This window comes from Rhinopithecus roxellana, chromosome 2 (genome assembly GCF_007565055.1).
Source record: "Rhinopithecus roxellana isolate Shanxi Qingling chromosome 2, ASM756505v1, whole genome shotgun sequence".
Lineage (NCBI taxonomy): Eukaryota > Metazoa > Chordata > Mammalia > Primates > Cercopithecidae > Rhinopithecus > Rhinopithecus roxellana.
This window is the reverse complement of record NC_044550.1, coordinates 190,586,920-190,610,013: the sequence shown is the minus strand read 5'-3', so window position 1 is coordinate 190,610,013 and position 23,094 is coordinate 190,586,920. Positions and strand designations below refer to the sequence as shown.

Here is a 23,094-nt window from a genome sequence, read left to right as displayed (position 1 = left end):
TCCAGCCTATATTCAGTTCAACAAGCCTTGTATCCAGGTAGGCTGCAGCTTTCTACTCCCAAAAGAAGGGATACCTTTTTCTAATTCACCCAAACACTTTCCATTGAATAAAAGCAAATTATTTGTGTTAAAACACTAAACCTCTTGTTCTTAGAATGACTATCGGAAGCTCTCCATGCAGTGCAAAGACTTTGTGGTGGGTGTGCTGGATCTCTGCCGAGACTCAGAAGAGGTAGAAGCCATTCTGAATGGAGATCTGGAGTCAGCAGAACCTCTGGAGATACACAGGCACAAAGCTTCATTAAGTCGTGTCAAACTTGCCATTAAGTATGAAGTCAAAAAGGTAAGTGGGCCTACTTTCATCTAGTGCCATATTAGAATAAACATGTAATACAAACTATGCCATAATCCTAGGAAAATTATTAAAATAATAAGACTAGATGCTAGTAGGCTGGGCAACATAGTTAGACCGTGTCTACAAAAAAATAAACAAAATTAGCTGGGCATGATGGCATGTGCCTGTAATCCCAACACTTTGGGGCCTGTAATCCCAGCACTTTGGGAGGCCAAAGCAGGAGGATCACTTGAGGCCAGGTGTTCAAGACCAGCTAGGCAACATAGCGAGACCCTGTCTCTACTAAAAATTTAAAAATTAGCCAGGCATGGTGGCACATGCCTGTAGTTCCAGCTACTTGGGAGGCTGAGGCAGGAGGATCACTTGAGCCCAGGAGATTTGAAGCTGCAGTAAGCAACGATAGCACCACTGCACTCCAGCCTGGGCAACAGAGCAAGCAAGTCCTTGTCTCAAAAAATAAAATAAAAAATAGATGCTATTGATAAAAGATTTTTTTGTGGGGGGTAAAGTTGCAAGTTAAATGTGTAGCTTCTGATCCTTTCTACTTTTTACCCATGGTGGGACCTTGAATAAGTCATAAATATGTAAATTTCAGTTCCCTCATGTACAAGGAGGATAATATCTCTTATCTATTTCAGGGTTTTGGTGGAATTTAAATGGGTTATGATATGCAAAAGCACTCTGTAAACTGTTAATTACAATACAATTAATAATGCTGTTACTTGTATATGTTTTTATAAGGCACTTTTACATTCTTATGTGAATCCTTGCAGCAAGTCTGTTATTATTCATTTTATCTACAAAATACATCAGTAGATGATGGGGTTTCTATTCTACAAGGAAACTGAGGATTGCCAAGCTTCAATGATGTGTCTAAGGTCACACAACTATGGAGTTGGTCATGCAGGTGCCAGAAATAAAAATTATGATTTTTTACTCTGGTTACTGCAGAAAAACTGTTATGTGTTTCTATTTGCCAACTTGTATGGGGCTTTTAAATAATTCATAAAAATTGTAGTTATAATGTTTCACAATAATAAATATCTCAGTTATCCAGAATCCAATACTTTATACATGTTATATAACAGATTTTTTTGTACTTTAAGAGAAACTGATAAATGACAAAGAAATAATCTGTTATCAGCTCTGGTTTTACGAAGTTGATCAATTTACAAAGAGACAAGTGTTCTGTCTTTTCTGCAGTGTGACATGGTGCTTAAGAGGGCAGGCACTAGAGCCAACCTGTAAGGATTCAGGTCCCGACACCACCATGTGCTCCTGTGTGACCATGGGCAAGTCACCTAACCATCCAGGCCTCCATCTGCTCACTAGTAAAGTGAAGACAATAGTTGTACCTACTTATTCATTTGTTTAAGGATTGCATGAGATAATGCATGTAAAGTAGTTAGCACGCAGTAGTACATAGTGATTGCTCAATAAGTATTAGCTATTAATAATAACATTTCTACATTATGAAAATTCATACCCAGAGTGATGACTCTCAAGCTAGTTAATCCTCACTCATCAAAGACAGATTTCATGCCGCTTGTACTGAATCAAGTCCTTAGTAAGAGGAGTTTATTTAAGCAGGAAGGAATTTAGTAAGTGATATTGAGGAAGCTCACAGAATCCTAAGAAGAGGTACAGGAACAAGCTTATCTAAGCTGTGCTTCCAAAAACCTCACCCAGAACCAGGCACAGCGCTGACCTGCTAAGGGAGTTTCTGTGGCCCAAATGGAACAATTCTGTCTCTGCTGCTCCCATATCAGCACAGAGAGGATGCTCTGAATCCTGCCTGTTTTCATATGGCTCTTTCCACTGGTCAAAATGCCTCTGATCAGTGGACCTAAGCCAATGTTTGCACCCTAGCAGCAAGTGAGGATGGGGAAATCTCTCTCACTCTGTCGCTGTCTCTTTCTCCTCTTTCTCTCTCCCCTCCTGTCTGTCTTTCTCTCTTCTGACACACATACTTCTGCTACGTCAATGTAGAAAACTTATACACGTAGTATTTGCAAGATTTTGGTCAACCATTAATGGCAGATCTCTCCTCTATTGCATAAGACAGTCAAATGTGAAGATTCTCAATAAAGATGGAAATAAAACCACTTTTCAAAGAAAGTATGTTACAAGATAATTAAATTGGCTAAATTGCCCTCCTCTCAGAGCGTTCTTGCTAGTTGAGGTTTAGTTATTAATATATTGAGGGAAAAGGATAATTTTGAGCAAGATTGATAGTAAACTGTTTTTCAGAAAACTCTGTGGAAATATATTCATACATCCTGCAATATGTATCTCTTTTCTTTGGCACCTGAGAGAATTGATTTCAGTTGTGACTGGTTTTTTATCATTGCTTTGAAAGTGTTATATGAGCAGAGACAGCTCATCTACACTTGTGCTTCTGTCAACTAAACTGCCTTGCAGAGTTTCTTTCTTCCTGCATGTTAACTTTAAATAAATTGGCATGTAGGTTACAATGTATGAGGTGTCGTTAATAATAAATTGATACCAGTCAACCATCAGGCAACCAAAAAAAATATTTAGAACTGTAAGAAGATTTAGGACTTTGCAAACCTTCTTGGTTTTGTTTGTTTTATGCTATAAAAGGAGTATTAATTAGAGTAAAGTCTTTTATTTGGAATCCTCACTCAATAAATGTATGTAAAAATTATATTCTAGAATAATAAATGTATGTAAGAATTCTGTTCTAGAATAATAAATGTATATAAGAATTCTATTCCAGAGTACTTGCAAAGCCCCAATTCCTCCTTTCTTTCTTCCTTTCAAAGGCTTCCTTCATTTTCAGTCAACACTCACCCGTCTTCACTCTCACAAGGAGGAAAAATATCACCCTACCCACTCCTGCTGCTTCCTTTTCCCACCATCTCATTTCTAGTCTCCAAGCAAAACCACATCTTGGGTTATAATGATGCATAAACCCTGCCCACTCTGGCACAGAGGTAGTCTATGGCCATATGCAAGTCATTGGGATTTCAAAGTAACTTTATATGGACTCCCCTACCCCCTGATAACATAATAAAGTCATATTTATTCAAATCAACCCATAATTCCACCAAGGAAACCATTCCTATCTAATGGTAAGCCATATTGGCCGCATATGAGACTCAGGAAGTCTTTCTTCTACCGACTGCCCAAGACCTACTCCCAGCTTTGGTTCTGAGTCTGTTGTCTTCTAACTGGGCTCATTATTCCCAGAGCTCTGGTCTTTCCTAGAAATCAAAGCGTGAGTTCAACCTAGGCCTTACAGAACTCAATGATACTTAATCCAGTAAATGAATATATAAAACACCAGAATAGGAAGTATCTGACCATGAATTTAATGTTTATGTCAGAAAGGACTTTCTAATATAAAAGCAAAGAAATCTCAAAGCAAAAATACAAATAATCTGGTCACATATAATTTAAAACCTCTGTATGACATCAGAAAGATTATAAACAAAAAAGTGAAGGGCAAACTGGGAAAAAATTTTTTTTATTATAACTCACAAAAGATTGATCTTCTTAATATCCCAAGAACTCAAACAAATTTGTAAGGAAAACATCCAGAGCCCTGTAGAAAAATTAGCACAAGGTTTGAATAGGCATGTCACAGAAGAGAAAATTCAAATGACTAACATGCATATTTAAAATTTTCAGACCTTCTAGTGATAAACGTATACTAATGTACAAATACCATTTTCCTTGTCTCAAACTAACAAAGAATAAAAATTTATAATTCTCAGTGCTGATAATAAAACAGCAACCATCTGCCTGCATCTTTACTAATAGGGAATGGATTTTGGAGATTATTCATCCTAAAATCTTTTTTTTTTTTTTTTTTTTGAGATGGAGTCTCACTGTCACCCACACTTTTGTGCAGTGGTGAGATCTCGGCTCACTGCAACCTCCGCCTCCCAGGTTCAAGTAAATTTCCTGCCTCAGCTTCCCGAGTAGCTGGGATTACAGGTGCCCATCACCATGCCTGGCTAATTTTTGTATTTTTAGTAGAGATGGGGTTTTACCATGTTGGCCAGGCTGGTCTTAAAATCCTGACCTCAAGTGATCCGCTCACCTCAGCCTCTCAGAGTGCTAGGATTACAGGTGTGAGCCACTGCGTCCAGCCTAAAATCATTTTTAAGGGATCTCTAAGGTAAATTATAAAACTGGAAGGATAGTAAACACTCTTACTATTTATAGAAATACCTATATTGTTCTTTGAAAAGAGAATGGAATAGACTGGAAGATGAAATTTGATTTTCTGAAAAATGGGTACAGGAAAATTAATTTTTAGGCAAAAACACTAATTTTGTTTAATTAGAATAATGGACTATTTGCCCCTTCCAAAAAGTCTTGAGTTCTAATTCTGACTCTACCTCTATCCTGCTCTGTGATGTGCAGCTGAACATTAATCCACTCCCCACCATAGAAATAACCAAAGTTCTACCTGTTTCACCATGAGCTATGTCTATTGTGAGAAAGTTTTTGACAAAAGATACCACTGAATCTGGAAAACTGGGCTCTCAGAAAGAGAAGGAGAACATTTCCTGAGTTCTTCCTTTCTGTTCTCCTATTAATATTTCCTCCATAGTAGGATTAGATTTAAATGTAGAAAAGCCATCCTAAAAAGAAACATGCAGCAGTATAAACAGGATAAAAGCATCCATTGTGTATCCACTTTCTGTGCAAAAAGTATACATGGGAAGCCCAGAATTAAAGAAATGCAATGAGAGAGTGGTAAATATGCCACTGAGACTTTGGAATGGGTGTGCTGGCTGGCACAGTCCTGTGTCCTATACTGCGTGGCCTCTTGTCCTGGTCTTCCCCAGGCACCAAGAGATAACAGAGCATTTTGCACTCAGCAAGTTTGAAAATCCAGAAAACCTGTGCAATATAAGTTTTGGGTTTATATTTCACAATTCATTGAGTTTTAAAAAGAAGTTGAATTGCCTAGTTTTTATTTACAAGAATATTTTCCTTTAAATTGTATGAATTGTGGCTCTAACAGTATCATTAAAAACAAATCCAGAGCTCCTACCATGTTTTTACACAACAGTATTCCCATGGAGACAGTTCTTGTGAAGACTGATTTGATGCAAAACAGTGTAACATTAATTAATTTTTAAATTTAAAATTTGATTGTTTTCCCTAACCTGCCCTGATCAGTGGTTCAGTTTATAATCTATTAGTCATTTGGCAAGAAAAAAACATTTCATTTGTTCTCAATGCTGATTGTCCAGTTGAAAGATTGAGATTTTCTTGTGTCAAGCATTCTCTCTTTAAATCAAAAAACTCAAAATAAGGGTATTATGATTGTGATGACTTCAATTTGCTGATCCACTGAAGTTAGAAAACAGCATACAAATGTTATCCAGTTGGGTGTAACTGGTGTAGTGACATAAGGAGATTTTTCAGGAGGTAAAACACTTTTCAGGTATAAAGGTCACTGCCCTATATCGAAGTCATTGAGAAGACCAAAACTCATCTCCTAAAGGGATTAGCTTTTTTGCCTTCACTTGCTATTATTGTACTGACTTTACTTTCTTTTTTGAAATGCTCCTTGTGTACTCGCATTAGGATTTTAAATCATTGGAGGAAAATCTGTTTGTGTGGATTAAATGGAATCAACAGAATCCATGAAGTGATGTATAATTATCTCAAAAAAAAAAAAAAAAGAGTAGAATTAGTAGCATAGTAGATAGACCTGTCAAGCTGAATTTTAAAGTGTAACAGGCAAAATGCAAAGACCACAATTTTGGTTACTACTTAATGTAGAGTAAGGGTTTGCACTGTTTTACAGGTTACATCAAGTCAAAGATTGACCATCACATATATGCCATATGGAAAAGATTGAGTCCATCAAGTCTTTGATGCTGTGCAGTCTTTATAAATATGTAATTAATGCCATAAAGCACATCTTCAAATTTAAAAATTAGTCCAAGGACGAGGAGTAGGAAAGGGAGATATACTATAACATCAATATTTCTGTCCTCAAGAGTTTAAAACCTAAGAACGACCAGTGCCTTAGTCCACTTGTGTTGTTTTAATAGAATACCTGAGATGGAGAGACTTATACGAACACAACTTTCTTGTCTCATAGTTCTGGAGGCTGGGAAGTCCAAGATCAAGGCAACAGTGGGTTTGGTAGTCTGATGAGGGCTGCATCCTCTAGAGGGGAGGAACACTATGTCCTCACATGGCAGAAGAGTAGAAGAGCCAGCTAGTTGAATGCTGCATGAAACCTTTTTTATAAGTGTCTTAATACCATTGACAAGGGAGCAGCCCTCATGGCCTAATCACCTCTTGAAGGCTCCACCTGTTAACTCTACCACATTGACAGCACCTGAATTTTGGAGGTGACACATTCAAATGATAGCTAACCAGAGACTCACAAAAGGGAAATTTGTCCATCAATTCCATATAGACACATGTCTACCTGTCTCCTAACTTCATGGGAATTTTGTTTCCTACAGAAACCCTTGGTCTAAAAACTGCATTGTTGATATCCTAAGTGGTAATCTGATTTGATGACATTATATGTTCCACCTGTAGTTTACCCTGAATGAACCATTACCTGTCCCAAGCTTAGCCTGGCTGCAGTCACCAGGGATGCCTTTTATTTATATCTGTCTAACTTCCCCCAAATGCAGATCCTTCAAATATCAAGATGATTGTACCAACATTCAAATTAAGACTATTTTAAATTCTGATTAGGCATCTTGACAAGCATATGAGTTGAAGTCTCAGTTATAATAGCTTATTTTGTGTCTATTCAAAGCTTACTGTGTACTCTAGAACAATGACCTCTTATCACTTAATTCAACTCTGATGCTTCCATTTTTATCTTCTTGTACCAATATACTGCCTGGATCTGGATCATACTGCCCCTGCCTGGATCGTAGGAGGGGCTTAAGACATTTTGATGAGTGAATAAATGAATGAATGAATGAAGGACATTTAGGGACCATAGAGGGAGAGGTGAAGCAGGAAGGAAATGATCTAAATACAGTACAGGGGCAGAAGTGGAAGTTTGGAGAAGTTCTCAACAAGAATCCTAGGAAGTTGTCACATATACCCAGGAAGCCTTCAACTTTGATTATATTCATGAGTTCAAATAATGATTGCATTGGTCTGTGAAATGCTGTTTTCAAAATTACAACCTTGGAAAAGTGACAAAATCTTGGGTTTGGAGAGAAGATCTAATATATCCTTAGCAACTAGCAGCTATTGAAAATCAGGGCCTGGGATTTTGAAAACTGAATGGAAAGGAACTCGCATGATAAAATATGCTTCTTAGTTCAGGCTGCTGTAACTAAGTACCATAGGCTAGGTGGTTTATAAACAACAGAAATTTATTTCTCGGCCAGGCACAGTGGCTCATGCCTGTAATCCCAGCACTTTGAGAGGCTAAGGCGGGCGGATCACATGAGATTGAGAGTTCGAGACCAGCCTGACTGCCATGGAGAAACCCCGTCTCTACTAAAAATACAAAAAATTAGCCAGGCATGGTTGCACATGCCTGTAATCTCAGCTACTCGGGAGGCTGAGGTAGGAGAATCGCTTGAACCTGGGAGGCGGAGGTTGTGGTGAGACAAGATTGTGCAATTGCACTCCAGCCCTGGGCAACAAGAGCGAAACTCCATCTCAAAAAAAAAAAAAAAAAAAAAAAAAATTATTTCTTACAGTTCTGGAGGCTGGAAATCCAAAATCAGGATGCCAGCATGGTGAAGATCTGGTGAGGGCTCTCCTCTGAGTTGCAGACTGCTGACTTCTCATAGTATCCTCACATGGTGGAAAGAGAGCAAGCTCTCCCACCTCTTCCTATCAGGGCACCAATCCCATTCATGAAGGCTCCTCCCTCATGATCTAATTACCTCCCGAAAGCCTAGCTTTCTAACCCATCACACTGAGGCTTAGAATTTCAAGATTATAACTCAGTTAATTATTTCAAATCTAATGTTCGTAAATTTATTCTCACCACCTCTGTCCATGGGTCGTTGAGTTCCCGTGTATGGTGGTGCAGAGGCAGCCGCCAGTGCAACCATCAGTGGACTTCTCCACTGGTTGCACTCTAGGGGCAAAAGCAAGGATTTGGGGAAAATTGCATCTCCATCACCTGTTCTGGGTGATAAGACTTTCTTTTTTAATTAAAGTTGTTCATGGGAAACTATGCACCAGTCAGTGGAAATCTGTGCGTTTCCTTGTAGGTGGGCTTTGATAAAGAGCCAAATATGAATAACTCTAGGAATTGCCTGGAGTTACTAAGAATCATCAGGATCATTAACTACAACTTGATTAAAGAGGAACCTTTTGACAAGTAGGAACTGCAGCTACTCTCTTTGTTTCTCAGTTCCCAAAAACATTTCATGGGTGTTTCTTAACAGGTTCATTGTTACTGTTTATTCTATTTTTTAGAAGACAGTGACACCTTGATTTTTGTGTTACTAAGAACTCCTTTAAAAAATATGTTGTCACTCATAGTTGATTTTTTAATTCCTGAGCTTGGACAACGAGCATATGACCATTCATAAAAAGGCATATCTGGCTGCAAATGGGCAGATTTTGGCATAAGGACCTTTACATGGGTCTGACTACAAATACATTCTGCTTCTTGAATAATGACAGGGCTTTAAAGAAATCCCAGTCCCTCTAAATGATGCAGGCAGAAAACTTAAGAAAATCAAATGGGAAAAAAATCAAATGGCTGGGCTGAAATAAGTATACTTTGCTAATTTTTCCTGATTAGAATTTTATTTATTAAAGAACTGCTGAAGATAAATAGTCGTGATATTTTGACCTTTTGATAAAGGAAGCAATAAAAAAGAGGACAGGAGGGAAGTGACATTTGATGTCAGTTCCTGGAAGAAGTGCATGTGTAGACCCAGCATAATATTTGCAGGTTCATTTATTATTTTTCAGACCTTTTACAGATTTGCAGTAATAGTACATCATTACACAAAGGGTGCATCATGCATTTTTTTTTATATGTAGCATTTTAGGGGTTGCTCACGAAACTTCACACATTTCTCTTTTAGCTATAGTCTACAATAAACCAAGTAACTTTTTTTCTTTTCCATTTTGAACTGAATGCAAGTAAGCTGGCCAACCGCAAGATGGGACACATTTTTACAAAAGAAGCCAGATGTCACCCAGATTCCACAGAGAAATCTGTGAATCATGGAGGGTTTCTATCAAAAAGAACTATGATTAAGGACAACACCAATTTTATCCTCTCATTTCCATTCTAGTTCTTCTATTAGTTCTGAAATAATTTTGAAAAATGGAGGGAAAGCAAAGAAGAATATTACCAGAACCTTCCAGTACCAATATGCTAGAAAAATATGCTTTAATGTCTTTAGGATGCACGTGTATTTAATAGTTGAACTACTGACAATGGTATGGTAACTTACCTTTCTTTCCCCTTCTCAAACTCTCTCTCTCTCCCAACAGTTTGTGGCTCATCCCAACTGCCAGCAGCAGCTCTTGACAATCTGGTATGAGAACCTCTCAGGCCTAAGGGAGCAGACTATAGCGATCAAGTGTCTCGTTGTGCTGGTCGTGGCCCTGGGCCTTCCATTCTTGGCTATTGGCTACTGGATTGCACCTTGCAGCAGGGTACTCGCTTTCTACATCTATTTCCTCTGTGGTGGTGTACTGTGTCTCTTTGGGATAAAAAAAGAAAAAGCTTCATGCTTAAGACTCGTATCAGTTTTACCCTGAATGTTAATTGACTCAAGAACACAAATTCTCCTTTTTAATTACTGGATCAATTCAAATAAGGGATGAAAAAGGATTTGGTACCAGTGGGATAGATCACATTTGCAGGCATGAAGTACTTAGGCTCGTTTAAGATAAAATCCTCATGGTAGACAGAGAAGGAAAAGGTGCTTGAATGAAGTAGCACTTGTACTGATTTTATTGACGGCTTAATAAGTAGTGTGTCAGCTGGGTTGGCCTGTGAACAGACCGGGGAATGGAGAGCACTACAGCAGTAGTACCAAGAAGCAGTTACACTGGGAACTAGAAGGGCAACCCATTTGGACCTGTCAGAAGAAATCCAAGGTTGAGTGTGTGAAGCACAGTTGAGAACAGTGGTGGTATCCAAAGTCTTCAAGAAAATGCATGTCAGGTTCCGCTAGCCCTTTGTTAATTCAGACAGTTCTTAAAAATGTAGGATTTAGGTTCAGGGATTTTAGGTTTTTTTAGATTATTTGTTTTTGCTTGGATCATTTTGGTTAGTACCTTTATTCTCCTCTCAACTTTCCAATGTAAAATCAATTTAGTTGTGCCCAAGAGATCCCCTAGCAAGATGTGGAAAGGAATACTATTCATGCCAGTTATGGGCACTGCCAAAGAGAAGGAGCTGTGCTGAGATCCTTTAATCCTGTTTTTACATTCTGAAATTTGGTTTTGTTTAAATCAGAGGTAGTTTCAAGGCAAAATGAGTCAAGGGCACTTATAAGTGATCCTGGAAATCTGTCATCTCTCTGGCTCAGCAATCTCCCCCAGCAGAGTTCTGCTCTGCAAACACCATATACGTGTGAGAACATTCATCCATCTCACTTCATCATTGAGTTGCCTATGCACGTTAAGGCAGAACGTTTGTCATTTTGATCGTGTCTGATGACTCAGCCAAGTTCTTTTGTTGCATATCATGGAAAATTACTTTAAGATTCTTCAAATACATAAACACTAAAGATGAAAAACTATAAATAATATGAGAGGGTGTGCAATAAAACAAAAATCATATCTTACCCAAATAATTTTCCTTTCTGAAGGAAATGAATTGGAAAGTTCGGGTCTAGAAGTGTTTGTCTCTTAGGGGAACTTAATCAGTTAAAACATTCCATCAGGTTTGAAGTAACCATCTTGGAGTCCACTTCTTTTCTCCCTGCACTTTTACAAGTACAACTAACAGTATGGCATGCTCTGCAGAGAAGGGAAACATGGAAGTTGAGCCATTCCCAGAGCCCATGTTTAGAGCTGCCATATACCACCTATCTTATGACAAAAAGGCAACATAGCAAGAATTTTCCATGTATATCCCATTTTTGAGATTTGCATTCTGCTTTCTTTTCATGTTATTTAAAGTTCTAAGAGATTGACCTTTAGGAGAAACAGGCTTGGTAATTCCCAAGAAATTTCTATGTGCTATGGATAAGCTACCCCCAAACGTGCCCTTTTTGCAGCTGTGTAACAAGGTGATGTGTAAATGTGTTGTTTATTTTTCTGTGTCTAACACGGAAAATGTGACTTTTGTGTGCGTTCATGTTCAATCCCAAAAATACCTGACATCGCTTTCATCATTTATTGACATCACATTAAGGTTCTAGACCTACAAAAACATTTGTTCGGAGTTACAGTCCTTTAAATGTGAACCTCAGTACTTTATAAGGTCACAGACAGGGTTAAAAAGCAGGGTCTGAGAGTATAGAAGAGAGAACATACTTGATAAATCTACCAAATGTACCTAATTCTTAGACTGTGGAGGCCCTTGGGACAGGAGGAATTGTTTTTCATTTTCACAGGAACATGGGACTTTTAAGGACATTATATCATAGGGGATTTTAAAGGAGTCACCTTAAAATAATTATAAACTGAACTTTGGAAGTCCTTTTGTACCATTTACATGATTATCCAACTCAGAGATTACTTTCAATTAAGGTAACCTACTTAGAGATTTTAATTATTGTGTATCTCCCTCTTCTTATTAAGGCAGTAACAGATGCAATATTCGTCTTAGTTCTAATATTTTCTGTCTTTTTTTAATAGCATACCAGGTATAACTTGATTTTGGAATATTTAGAAATGAGAACTAAAATTTACTTCAGTAGTAGTAATTTTTTTAATCTTCAAAGGGTTTTTAATGTCTTATATGAGTCTATAAGAACCTCATAACATCTCAGTTACAAAGCAATAAAGAATTACACAGTGCAAAGTTGAAGTTTCTTTTTCTAGACCCTAAAAATCTGGACTTTGCATATTCTTTTGTGTAAAAATAAAAGCAAGAACCGGTATGGCCCTGTGATTTCCAGAAGCGCATCTGTGAATGCAGTCTACCATAAGGCAAATTGGACATTTAGAAACAATGAATTTTGAAGACTTATTAAATTATTTTTGGAGGAAGCATCCCCCTAAAAAAAGAATATTTTTCATAATGTAGAGCTTTTTGGAAACAGAAGCAGAATTTTGAGTCTTCTCCTTTCATCTATTTTTTGTTTAATCCTATATTGTAATCTCCACAAGTGAAAGCCAGATTTTCTGAAGCAAACTTTTCCTCTTTGTTTTGTTATAGCTGGGGAAAATTCTGCGAAGCCCTTTTATGAAGTTTGTAGCACACGCAGCTTCTTTCATCATCTTCCTGGGCCTGCTTGTGTTCAATGCCTCAGACAGGTTCGAAGGCATCACCACGCTGCCCAATATCACAGTTATTGACTATCCCAAACAGATCTTCAGGGTGAAAACCACCCAGTTTACATGGACTGAAATGCTAATTATGGTCTGGGTTCTTGGTAAGCCTTTTATTTATTCTACCAAAAAGTAATTATAGAAATAATTGCCATTTTCTATTGAAAAAAATGTTATTATATCTTATATGGTGATAATATCACTGTTGCAAGATAAGCTAAATAGCAAAATAATCAAATAATTCTCAGCTAGGTAATGCTAAAAGGTGTCCCTTAACACTAAATAAAATTTTTTATGTGTAACACGACCCTAATTACAAATATACCATGTTTCAGAAATCTAATTTCAATTATTGAACAAGATGTAAGTTTTAAAATGTGACTTGTTGTGATCAATTATTTAATTGAAATACTTGTGAAATAACCCAATGACTATCAACTGATGACAAATACTTTTTGTTGTTTAGTTCCAGAGATTTTAGGAGAGTTTTCGTTTTCAGAATGTTTGTTATTAGGTTGGGTGCAAAAGTAACTGTGGCTTTTACTATTTTTAAAATGACAAAAACTTCAATTACTTTTGTGCCAACCTATTTCATCTTACAATAACCCATTTTGAATAGCTGTGTTAAAGTAAGAATTTGAAGTAATGTGAGGAAAAGAATTTGTTGTGCTCTCTGCTAAGAAATGGAGATTGGAACCAGGTTGTTTATTTCTGATTAATCCGAAGTCATTTTTGTATCTATTTTATCCAGTATGAGTCTTGATGTCTTCTCATTTTCTGAGTTAGTAGGTTAGTTCTTCCTCCCTCCTGTGGCCTCAGCCTAGGTCAAGTAATTATTTTATACATTTTCTTTTAAGCCATTAACTTTTTTAAAATTCTACAATATTTTCCCTTTATGTAGTCAGGACAATTTGTTAAGTTGTTAAGTTGTACTATTTTGTCCTCTTGTCCCAGAATGGCATTTTCTGCTTTCAGTTTCTTCAGAATGTCCTAGGGCCTCTCACTTAAGGGTTTTGTCTTTTTGAAATAATGTCGCTCACTTTTTAGCATGACATGGAAATGAGAAGAGGGGATAAGAGTGTGATATGAGTATTATTGGTAAACCGTTCTTCTTGTTAAAAATCTTGGGGACTTATTTCTCCAATAATCACTACGGTTTGATAACTAACCATTGTGATTATATAGAACATATTTTCTTCCCCAAAAGTCTTATAGGACAACTTGAAGAACCTTCCTTGCTTATTTTCTTTCCTTCTTTCTTCTCCTCACCCCCCTCCACATGTACCTCCTCTACATGAATAGAGACATTTCTGGTGCCACATGTAGACTGCTTCTCCAAATTCTAGTGTTGTGGGGTGAATTATTTTCTTAGCAGGAGCTTCTTCCATTTAACTCTGCACAGGGCCTCAGTGACCATATAGTTAGTCAGTCAATGCTTTGTGAGGCCTAGTACTGTGCTTGATGTGTAGGGTATTTTAGAGATACCTGTGGCCTGATGGTGGACATGGTAATGGCTTCTCGGTCTAGCCTGTAAAATCTGACCTGCACCTTCTGTATTTGTTGTGACAGGAATGATGTGGTCTGAGTGTAAAGAGCTCTGGCTGGAAGGACCTAGGGAATACATTTTGCAGTTGTGGAATGTGCTGGACTTTGGGATGCTCTCCATCTTCATTGCTGCTTTCACAGCCAGATTCCTAGCTTTCCTTCAGGCAACAAAGGCACAACAGTATGTGGACAGTTATGTCCAAGAGAGCGACCTCAGTGAAGTGACACTCCCACCAGAGATACAGTATTTCACTTATGGTAAGTGATTGGCTTCAGGGTCTCCTTATGTTTCAGGAAAGGTATTGGAACCACATTTTGGAAGGAAATGCCAATTAGAGTATGTTTAGTATAAGAGGTTTATTGGGCCGGGCGCGGTGGCTCAAGCCTGTAATCCCAGCACTTTGGGAGGCCGAGACGGGCGGATCACGAGGTCAGGCGATCGAGACCATCCTGGCTAACACGGTGAAACCCCGTCTCTACTAAAAATACAAAAAAAAAAACTAGCCGGGCGAGGTGGCGGGCGCCTGTAGTCCCAGCTACTCGGGAGGCTGAGGCAGGAGAATGGCGTAAAGCTGGGAGGCGGAGCTTGCAGTGAGCTGAGATCTGGCCACTGCACTCCAGCCTGGGCGACAGAGCGAGACTCCACCTCAAAAAAAAAAAAAAAAAAAAAAAAAAAGAGGTATATTGAATATTTATGGACAGTGGAGAAAGCATGAACTTTGGAACCTACAAAACTGGATTCATTTCAAGGCTCTGACCCCCTTTACTGTGTAAACTTGTTTAAGTCAACTTGCTTCACTGTGCCTCAGTTTTCATAGCTATAAAAAGACAATGTTACAAGGTGGAAGAAAATTACCTTTAAGCCTATAAAATAATTACTATTGGGAGACTGTCTTAATTAGGGAAAAAATAGTTTGATAAACTGCTTGATGTGAAAGATAAGTCCCTGAGAGCAGGAGATAGATAATAAAAGTTGCCAAACTGCTCTGCAGGCAAAGTGAACAGTAATTCAACAGAGGCAGGAAGTAGGTTCTAAAGTGACCATGAGAATGTAAGCTCTGGAGAACCAGCAGAAATGTTGGGGGAGGATGTTGTCCTGCTCACATGTCATGGAATGGGGTTCATGTCAAATATCTCTATATTATGAAGAGCAGTGAGACCTCAGCTGACACCCAGTGTGAAAGAACATTGATGCCTTCCTTGCCCCGTACAAACCAATGGTAAGTAATGTTAGCTTCCCTTCTCTTGAGGCCAAATTGAGGAGCCACAGTTAGCAAATTTGTATATAGTTGTAAAATCTGAAATCTGGAAAAGACTTTAGAAAGTGCTGTCTAAACTTCATCTTATAGGTAGGGGAACTCAGGCACAGAGTTTAACTGTGATCTGGTTGTGAAGAATAATTTTTTTGGGTGTAATTAGGGCACATTGTGATGAGTACAAGTAGCATGTAAACGTTATTGAAGGCTGGACTTCCGCTCCAAAATGTAAGATATAATTAAGCACCTCTGTTATTCTCAGCAAGCAAAAATTTTTATATACTAAGGAGACTTGTTCAAATGAGCAAATGATCACCATTTGTAATTAAAGAATTAATTTTAGATTGCATTTTATATATCTTGACTATTTCATAACCTATTTATTTAAATTTATTCATGTATATTTAGTGGCTGTTGTCTGGAAGGGATGGATTCAGGCTTCCCTATCTTCTATATGTATTGTTTTGATCAAGTTTTTAACCTTTCTAAGTCTGGTTTCTGCATCTCTAAAAGAGGATAATAATATCAAATCCATAGGATCATCGAAAGCAGTATTTGACACATATTAAATAGTCAAGAAATGTTAGTTTTTTTAACTTTTATTTTATATTCAGAGGGTACATGTGCAGGTTTGTTACCTGAGTATATTGCATGATTCTGAGGTTTGGGGCTAGGAATGGCCTCATTACCCGGGTACTGAGCATATACCTAATAGATGTTTTTCAACCCTTTCCTCCACCCTCTAGTAGTTTCCAGTTTCATTGCTGCTATGTTTATGTCCATGAATACCCACTGTTTAGCTTCCACTTACAAGTGAAAACCTGCAGTATTTGGTTTTCTATTCCTGCGTTAATTCACTTAGGATAATGGCCTCCAGCTGCATTCATGTTGCTGCAAAGGACATGATTTTTATTCTTTTTTGTAGCTGCATAGTATTCCATGGAGTATATGTACCACATTTTCTTTATCCAATCCACTGTTGATGAGCACCTAGGTTGATTCCGTATCTTAGCTATTGTGAATAGTGTTGCAATGAAGATGCAAGTGCGTGTGTCTTTTGGTAAAACAATATGTTTTATTTTGGATATATACCCACTAATGGAATTGCTGGGTTGAATGGTAGTTCTGTTTTAAGTTCTTTGAGAAATCTTCAAAGTGCTTTCCACAGTGGCTGAACTGATCAATAAATGTTAAGTTTTGTTGTTATTGCAGATGTCTGCAATACATCCATTCTTTTGGGAGTGACTCAGTTTGCACAAAATTAACCACATAATATTTCATTGACCTGACAGGTCTGCTGCAGACTTAATAAGTGACCTTGAAAGGGTTTTTAGGGGTCCTCATTCTGAATCTGTATCCAAAATTCTTTTACTTCAGTGGCATTTTACGTTTTTCAGGGACAAGTTATATTGCTGAGATATATTGTCAGCACCATTGTGATTCAGTGACATTCTCACTCCTCGAAATATTTTATTTGCATAAACTGTTGGATGAACTAATTTTCCCACAAAATATGGAAAAGAAGTTACACTCCAGCTGTGCCTATAGGATGACAAAATAACTGGTCAGTGAATTTAATAACTGAAGGGACAAATCAGTCAAGTCAGTTGTTTTGTCACCCTGGAAACAGTCTGTGTCTAAGGAAGTGTTTTAACCTCTTCATGCTTTGTATTTTATTCTGTTTCTGCTCAATGTGAAGTCAGCTTAGTATCTTTATAATAGTGTACCCTCTATCAAAAGTAATATAGAGTTTATGTTTCTGGTTGAAGATGAAAATAATCCCTGGACAGTTAATTAAATCTAGAGTAGTTTCAACTGAGATGGTAACCACCTACCTACAAGATAGATCCTATTTAAGGTATTTGCTTTGCATAGTTGACAATGAATAGAAAGCTCCATTTTTAATCTCTTTCTCTCTTTTTTTCTAGCTAGAGATAAATGGCTCCCTTCTGACCCTCAGATTATATCTGAAGGCCTTTATGCCATAGCTGTTGTGCTCAGCTTCTCTCGGATTGCGTACATCCTCCCTGCAAATGAGAGCTTTGGCCCCCTGCAGATCTCTCTTGGAAGGACTGTAAAGGACATATTCAAGTTCATGGTCCTCTTTATTATGGTGTTCTTTGCCTTTATGATTGGCATGTTCATACTTTATTCTTACTACCTTGGGGCTAAAGTAAATGCTGCTTTTACCACGTAAGTAAAACATCTTTTTATAAAGGAAAGAGAAATTCTAACCAATTTACAGAAAGCATAGGAAAAATTTCTCTGACTGTAATAAAGATGTTTTTAAGCACAGAAAATAATCCATCAAAAACAGTTAGTGCTTGTGTGTGATTACATTGCTCTGAAGGCTCATCTCTGAGCTTAGTGAGAGTTTGACCACAGAATGGGTCAGAATTTGGAAAAACCCTAGACAAAACTGGCTATATTAAGAAAACAGGATAACAGATTTATAATACTGGGTGTCTCTTGCATTATGTATAACATTAAAATTAGTTTCATCATTTTATAGCCAGCACTCTTCTTTCAAAACGGAAGCATCAGCTTTTATTTTAATATATTCATTGATCAGTACAGGGAGTCGAGTAAGAGGAAATTATAGCTAAACATTTTATAGCCCACTATCATAGTAATACCAGTTTCTTCCTTTGGCCATGCTGGTTTCTGCACTGGAGACTCACCTCTTCCATGAAGTCTTCCTTGATCAAGTTTCCTTAGTCATTTTCCCTTTAAGTTCCTTCAGCATGAAGACACCCAGATTGTGAGATCTGTTCTCACCCAGTGGTGTTTGGTTGTCATGGACATAGGGCCCCTGTTGTGTACTGCAGTTCTTCCAGGTGGGGAGGTCATAAACCCTCCCTGCACTCCCTTTTTTCCCAATAATGCCACTACTGGAAACAAACTATACACTCAGTAAGTACTCTATAGACCACAGTAGAATATCAAGCCCTTGTAGACATCTCAATTGTTCTAAAATGAATGTTTTAATAGTTAATATAGAACAGGTTTTGGAGGTGAAAGAGATTTGAAACTCGCTTTATTGTAATGAAGAAAAAAACCTGTTTTGAACCCAGCAGGGAAATGACAAAGAGATCTTGCACACAATGTGACCCCTGCCCCCATTTTCCTTTTAACTCTATGGTAACTCATTTTATACATTCTATTTTCTTCACTGTTTTGTCTAGGGATGTGACCATACAATGTAATAGAAAGGACACAGGCTGAAAATCATGCAGACCTGGATTTGAATGCAATCTCTGCTGTTTTCTAGCTGTGACTTTTGGTTAAGTTCCTGAACATTTCTCAGTGTCAGTTTCCTTATTTTTAAAATAAGCACAATAAAGTTTAAATAAGGTCGTTTTGACAATTATGTAAGGTGAGTTATATAAAGCCTCTTGCCCACAGTAGGAGCTCAGAACTGCCAGTGTCCTTTCCTTTTTTACTATCCCCCTCTTCCCACACATGCACTCTATATAGATTTGAAGAGAAGCTAGGGGCAGCAAGGTTTGCAAAGGAGCAAGAGGAAGGTGCAGGAGAATTTTGTGATACAGTCAAATAAATGGCAGGAAGAAAAAGGTTATAGTTTTTCTTACTCTCCTGTCAGCATCTATGCCATAACATCACACAGCCAAATGTTTCGTAATAGAGAGTAACTGTACAGGAATAGAGTTCTATTCAACCCTCCATCCTCAGGGTGTAGCAAAATTTCTAGAACATAATAGATGCTCTGTTAATATTTGTTTTATGAGTGAATGAATAAACCAGTACTAAAACCTACAAATCTATAAAATTCATTGTTATTTAGGATGTGTTATAACAAACTTAAAACGTACTTTTTCACAAATCTTTCTCTGAGACAGAAAAAGACTTACTTTTGAAGGTGTAATGGAATTTTATGTGTGTAAATCTTTAATTTAATTATTATTAATTTAGTTCACTAGTGATTACAATTTGGTTCTGTAACAAAACCACCCAAATACATGTTGCCAAATATCATTTAATTAAGGGACAAAAGTAGGTAATTAATCTGGTGAGGGTCTAAGTGCTAATTGTTGTGGTGGAAGAATCAGGAAGTACATTATGTAAATTAAGGGAAAAGAACAGGAGTCTTTCATTCTGTTGCCTCCTCTTCATTTCCAGTTAAGTATTTCTAGGTAGGTAATATATTCCTGTGATAAAAAATTTAAATAGAGAGGCGTCTACAGGGAAATGCCTGTCCTTCTCCCTACCCTTGGCACAGTCTCTTACTTCTCCTCAGTTCCCAGAGGCAATGGTTTCTTTTGAATATTTTCAGAGCTATTTTGTATATAAAAAAGAATATAAGTATTTGTATGCCCTTCTTTTTTATTTAAATGATAGAATATTTCACACTTGCTATATCTTATTTTTTCATTTAGTATATCTTTGATATAATTTTATATAAACACACAAAGCTCGATCTGTCTCATTTTCCCACAGTGGCTGCATAGCATTCCATCATATGGATATACCAGAATTATTTAGCCTGTCCCCTATTTATGGATATTTAGATTACTTTCATTCTTCCCTACTGCAAATGATGCTGCAAGGAATATGTTTTTACATACTTTTTAAAAATTGGTTATATAATTTTAATCCCAACCCTGTTCTACTACAGAAAACCTGATTTAAATTTCTAAATCACTTACAAAATCAAACAGCAAATTCCCCTTTTTGTAGGAGAAAGGAATGGTTATTGTGACTTGACTTCAGCTTTCTCCTGTGGAGTTCAGAGAATTTTCACTTGATGATAACTTCAGAAAAGCTAGACAGTGGCACCATTTAATCACCAGTTCCTGAAAACCCGAGAGAATAATTTTTCTATGAAATGTCATAACAAAGTAGTTATACTCTTGGAGTATATTATGGTGGCATTTTACGTCTGTACAGTAATTAGACCCTAACTTGTTTTTTACTTTTCACTCTTAGATATTGAAAACTGTTAACTTACTTACTTTTTACCTTATTTTTTCAACAGTGTAGAAGAAAGTTTCAAGACTTTATTTTGGTCAATATTTGGGTTGTCTGAAGTGACTTCTGTTGTGCTCAAATACGATCACAAATTCATAGAAAATATTGGATATGTTCTTTATGGAATATACAACGTAACTATGGTGGTCGTTTTACTCAACATGCTAATTGCTATGATTAATAGCTCATATCAAGAAATTGAGGTAAATCTGTTTTCTATCCATAGTGTCTATCCTTGTCATCCTATTCTGATAGTATACATCTGCTTCTGTATCCTATGGCTGAGCTCCAGCTCATATAACAAAGAGGCTTATATCCACACAGAGCCTGGGCCTTTCCCTGTGTTTTCTACCTGGATAGATAGCTATCCACATTCTGGTGTCTTCTAGGTACACAGCAGGGTTCCCCATGAATTTATTGCTGCTCTGCCTTCTCTCAGGGTATATTTCAGAAGTTTTGAAATAAGTGGCTAGAAGAAGTATTGGCCCTAAGGAAATTACTCTCTTTTCAATTAGTGAGCCCACCATTCTACCTGGTAGAATGACCAGATGTTTGGCAAACACTAATGGTGTTCTTTATCCAGTCAAAAGTTTGAGTATTCTAGAAGTCTCTTAATTCTTGGTTTTGGATTGAGCTGGGTTTGGTACCTCTCTTCACTGTTGTATCTATGTTTTCTCATGCCCTTCACTTCAGTGTTCAGTATCTTTTTAGTGCTTTGTGGTTTGTTAACTCCACCAAATCTCTATGTATGTTTTAGCAACTCATAATATATAGTGTCCTCAAAATAGAAGTTTTGGTCCTAATGGCCTTCTAGGCTGTGTGAACTGAGAGAGGCAGCTTCCTCCTAGTACGAACCCCCTTCCCTTCATTTCTCCTATCAGTTAGGGTGGTTATCTCCATCACCGTGGGCAGCACAGAGAATGAAAGGAAATGTAAGACAGGATCAGGCTACTCAGGGGCTTATGTGACATTTGGGGACATACGGTAAACACAGAAATGCCAAAAAGCAATTCATCTGAGAATCATTTTTTCCCCTTGCCCTTGAAATATAATATGCTGTGTCTACAACCTGGCTTGGATAGGTATAGGTGAGGAAGGAGGATGGGAAATAGGCAACTGATGTCAAACATGCAGAATTGACTGGGTGGGGGACAGAGGGAGGAATTAATCTTTTTATCCTTCCTCGGCACTCTATTTTTCTTGTCTTTTTTGCCTTGTTTTTGGATGGTAGACAGGAAGTTCTGGTTAAATTTCAGTGGGTACAGGTAGAGGCATATGAAAGAGAATGAGAATCTTTTATTTGAAAAATAAGAATATTATGTAGGTCTATAGAATATATGTAGATAAATGTGTATAAGTTACCTATGTCAAAAACATAACTTAGATTCATTGTAAAAACCTATTAGCATCAGTTACTAGAATATTTAGCTTTTAAAATTAGTTTTTTTTCTATTTTGTGACACAGGATGACAGCGATGTAGAATGGAAGTTTGCTCGTTCAAAACTTTGGTTATCCTATTTTGATGATGGAAAAACATTACCTCCACCCTTCAGTCTAGTTCCTAGTCCAAAATCGTTTGTTTATTTCATCATGCGAATCATTAACTTCCCCAAATGCAGAAGGAGAAGGCTTCAGAAGGATATAGAAATGGGAATGGGTAACTCAAAGTCCAGGGTAGGTATTGAAAACTTACCAAGACCTTAAAATAAATGTTCTGTCTCTTTTTTTTCTTGTCTTTTGATGTTTGTTCAATAATTTTTATGTGTGAACTTAGAAGATGTTAAAAGTAACTGTCTAGTCCACAGTCTTTCACAGACTAATACTAAATATTTTCATGATGTTTCAAGAAGTCACTGAGTCAAGGCCCTGTTTTGATCAGAACATCATATAAACTACCAGATTGTAAACAAACAAAAAAGACTTTAACTTGTTAAAAGTAACCAGAAAAGTTACTGTTAGAAAACACTTTGTTTTTGTGTGTTCCGTGCTTCTCAACTGTTATTCTGAAGTTACATAGTTTAAACTTCCAGCCTTCCTCTTGGTGTATGTATAGTTCACCACCACCATATTCTCCTTTTTTGTAGAAACATTCTATTTGGCTAAATAATCTTTTTTCCATTAGTGCCATAAAATAGATACAGGCCCAAGAGCATCCTCAAATAATCATAAGTACTCATTTTATAAATAAGCAAGAAACCCTTGAGTTATCCCAGTTGAGTCATAGTTTAATTTTAACAAAGAAGATAATTTTCATGATGGTACTTTGTTATCATGAACTAACTTTCAGAGATAGAATTGGTATAGATAGAAGGATGTGAGTGAACCTAAATAATAGGGAATGAGGCAGACAGGAACAAATGTATGAAGTATAACTTTTTCGAAAATTGTGAAAATGGTCTGTAGCTATAACATCCTAAAAGCCCACAAGATATCAATGTTATCTCCATAAAGCATATGCCTTCCTGAGCGAAGGTAGATATTTTTTCTCAGTTGAAACTGGGAGAAAAAGTTAAGATTAGTGCAATTTAATTTATTGCTTTTTAAAA

General features: G+C 37.2%; 1 protein-coding gene across 2 annotated transcripts in view; it reads left to right on the top strand.

The window, feature by feature from the left end:
- TRPC3 (transient receptor potential cation channel subfamily C member 3) overlaps positions 1-23,094 on the top strand; it is a 78,434-nt gene that overhangs the window by 27,169 nt on the left and 28,171 nt on the right. For both annotated transcript variants that reach the window (XM_030917689.1, XM_010362558.2), the window contains exons 3-9: positions 155-343; positions 9,800-9,964; positions 12,645-12,861; positions 14,327-14,560; positions 17,487-17,751; positions 20,555-20,750; positions 22,013-22,222. In XM_030917689.1, coding sequence (XP_030773549.1) covers positions 155-343; positions 9,800-9,964; positions 12,645-12,861; positions 14,327-14,560; positions 17,487-17,751; positions 20,555-20,750; positions 22,013-22,222 — 1,476 coding nt within the window. The remainder of the gene's footprint in view (positions 1-154; positions 344-9,799; positions 9,965-12,644; positions 12,862-14,326; positions 14,561-17,486; positions 17,752-20,554; positions 20,751-22,012; positions 22,223-23,094) is intronic.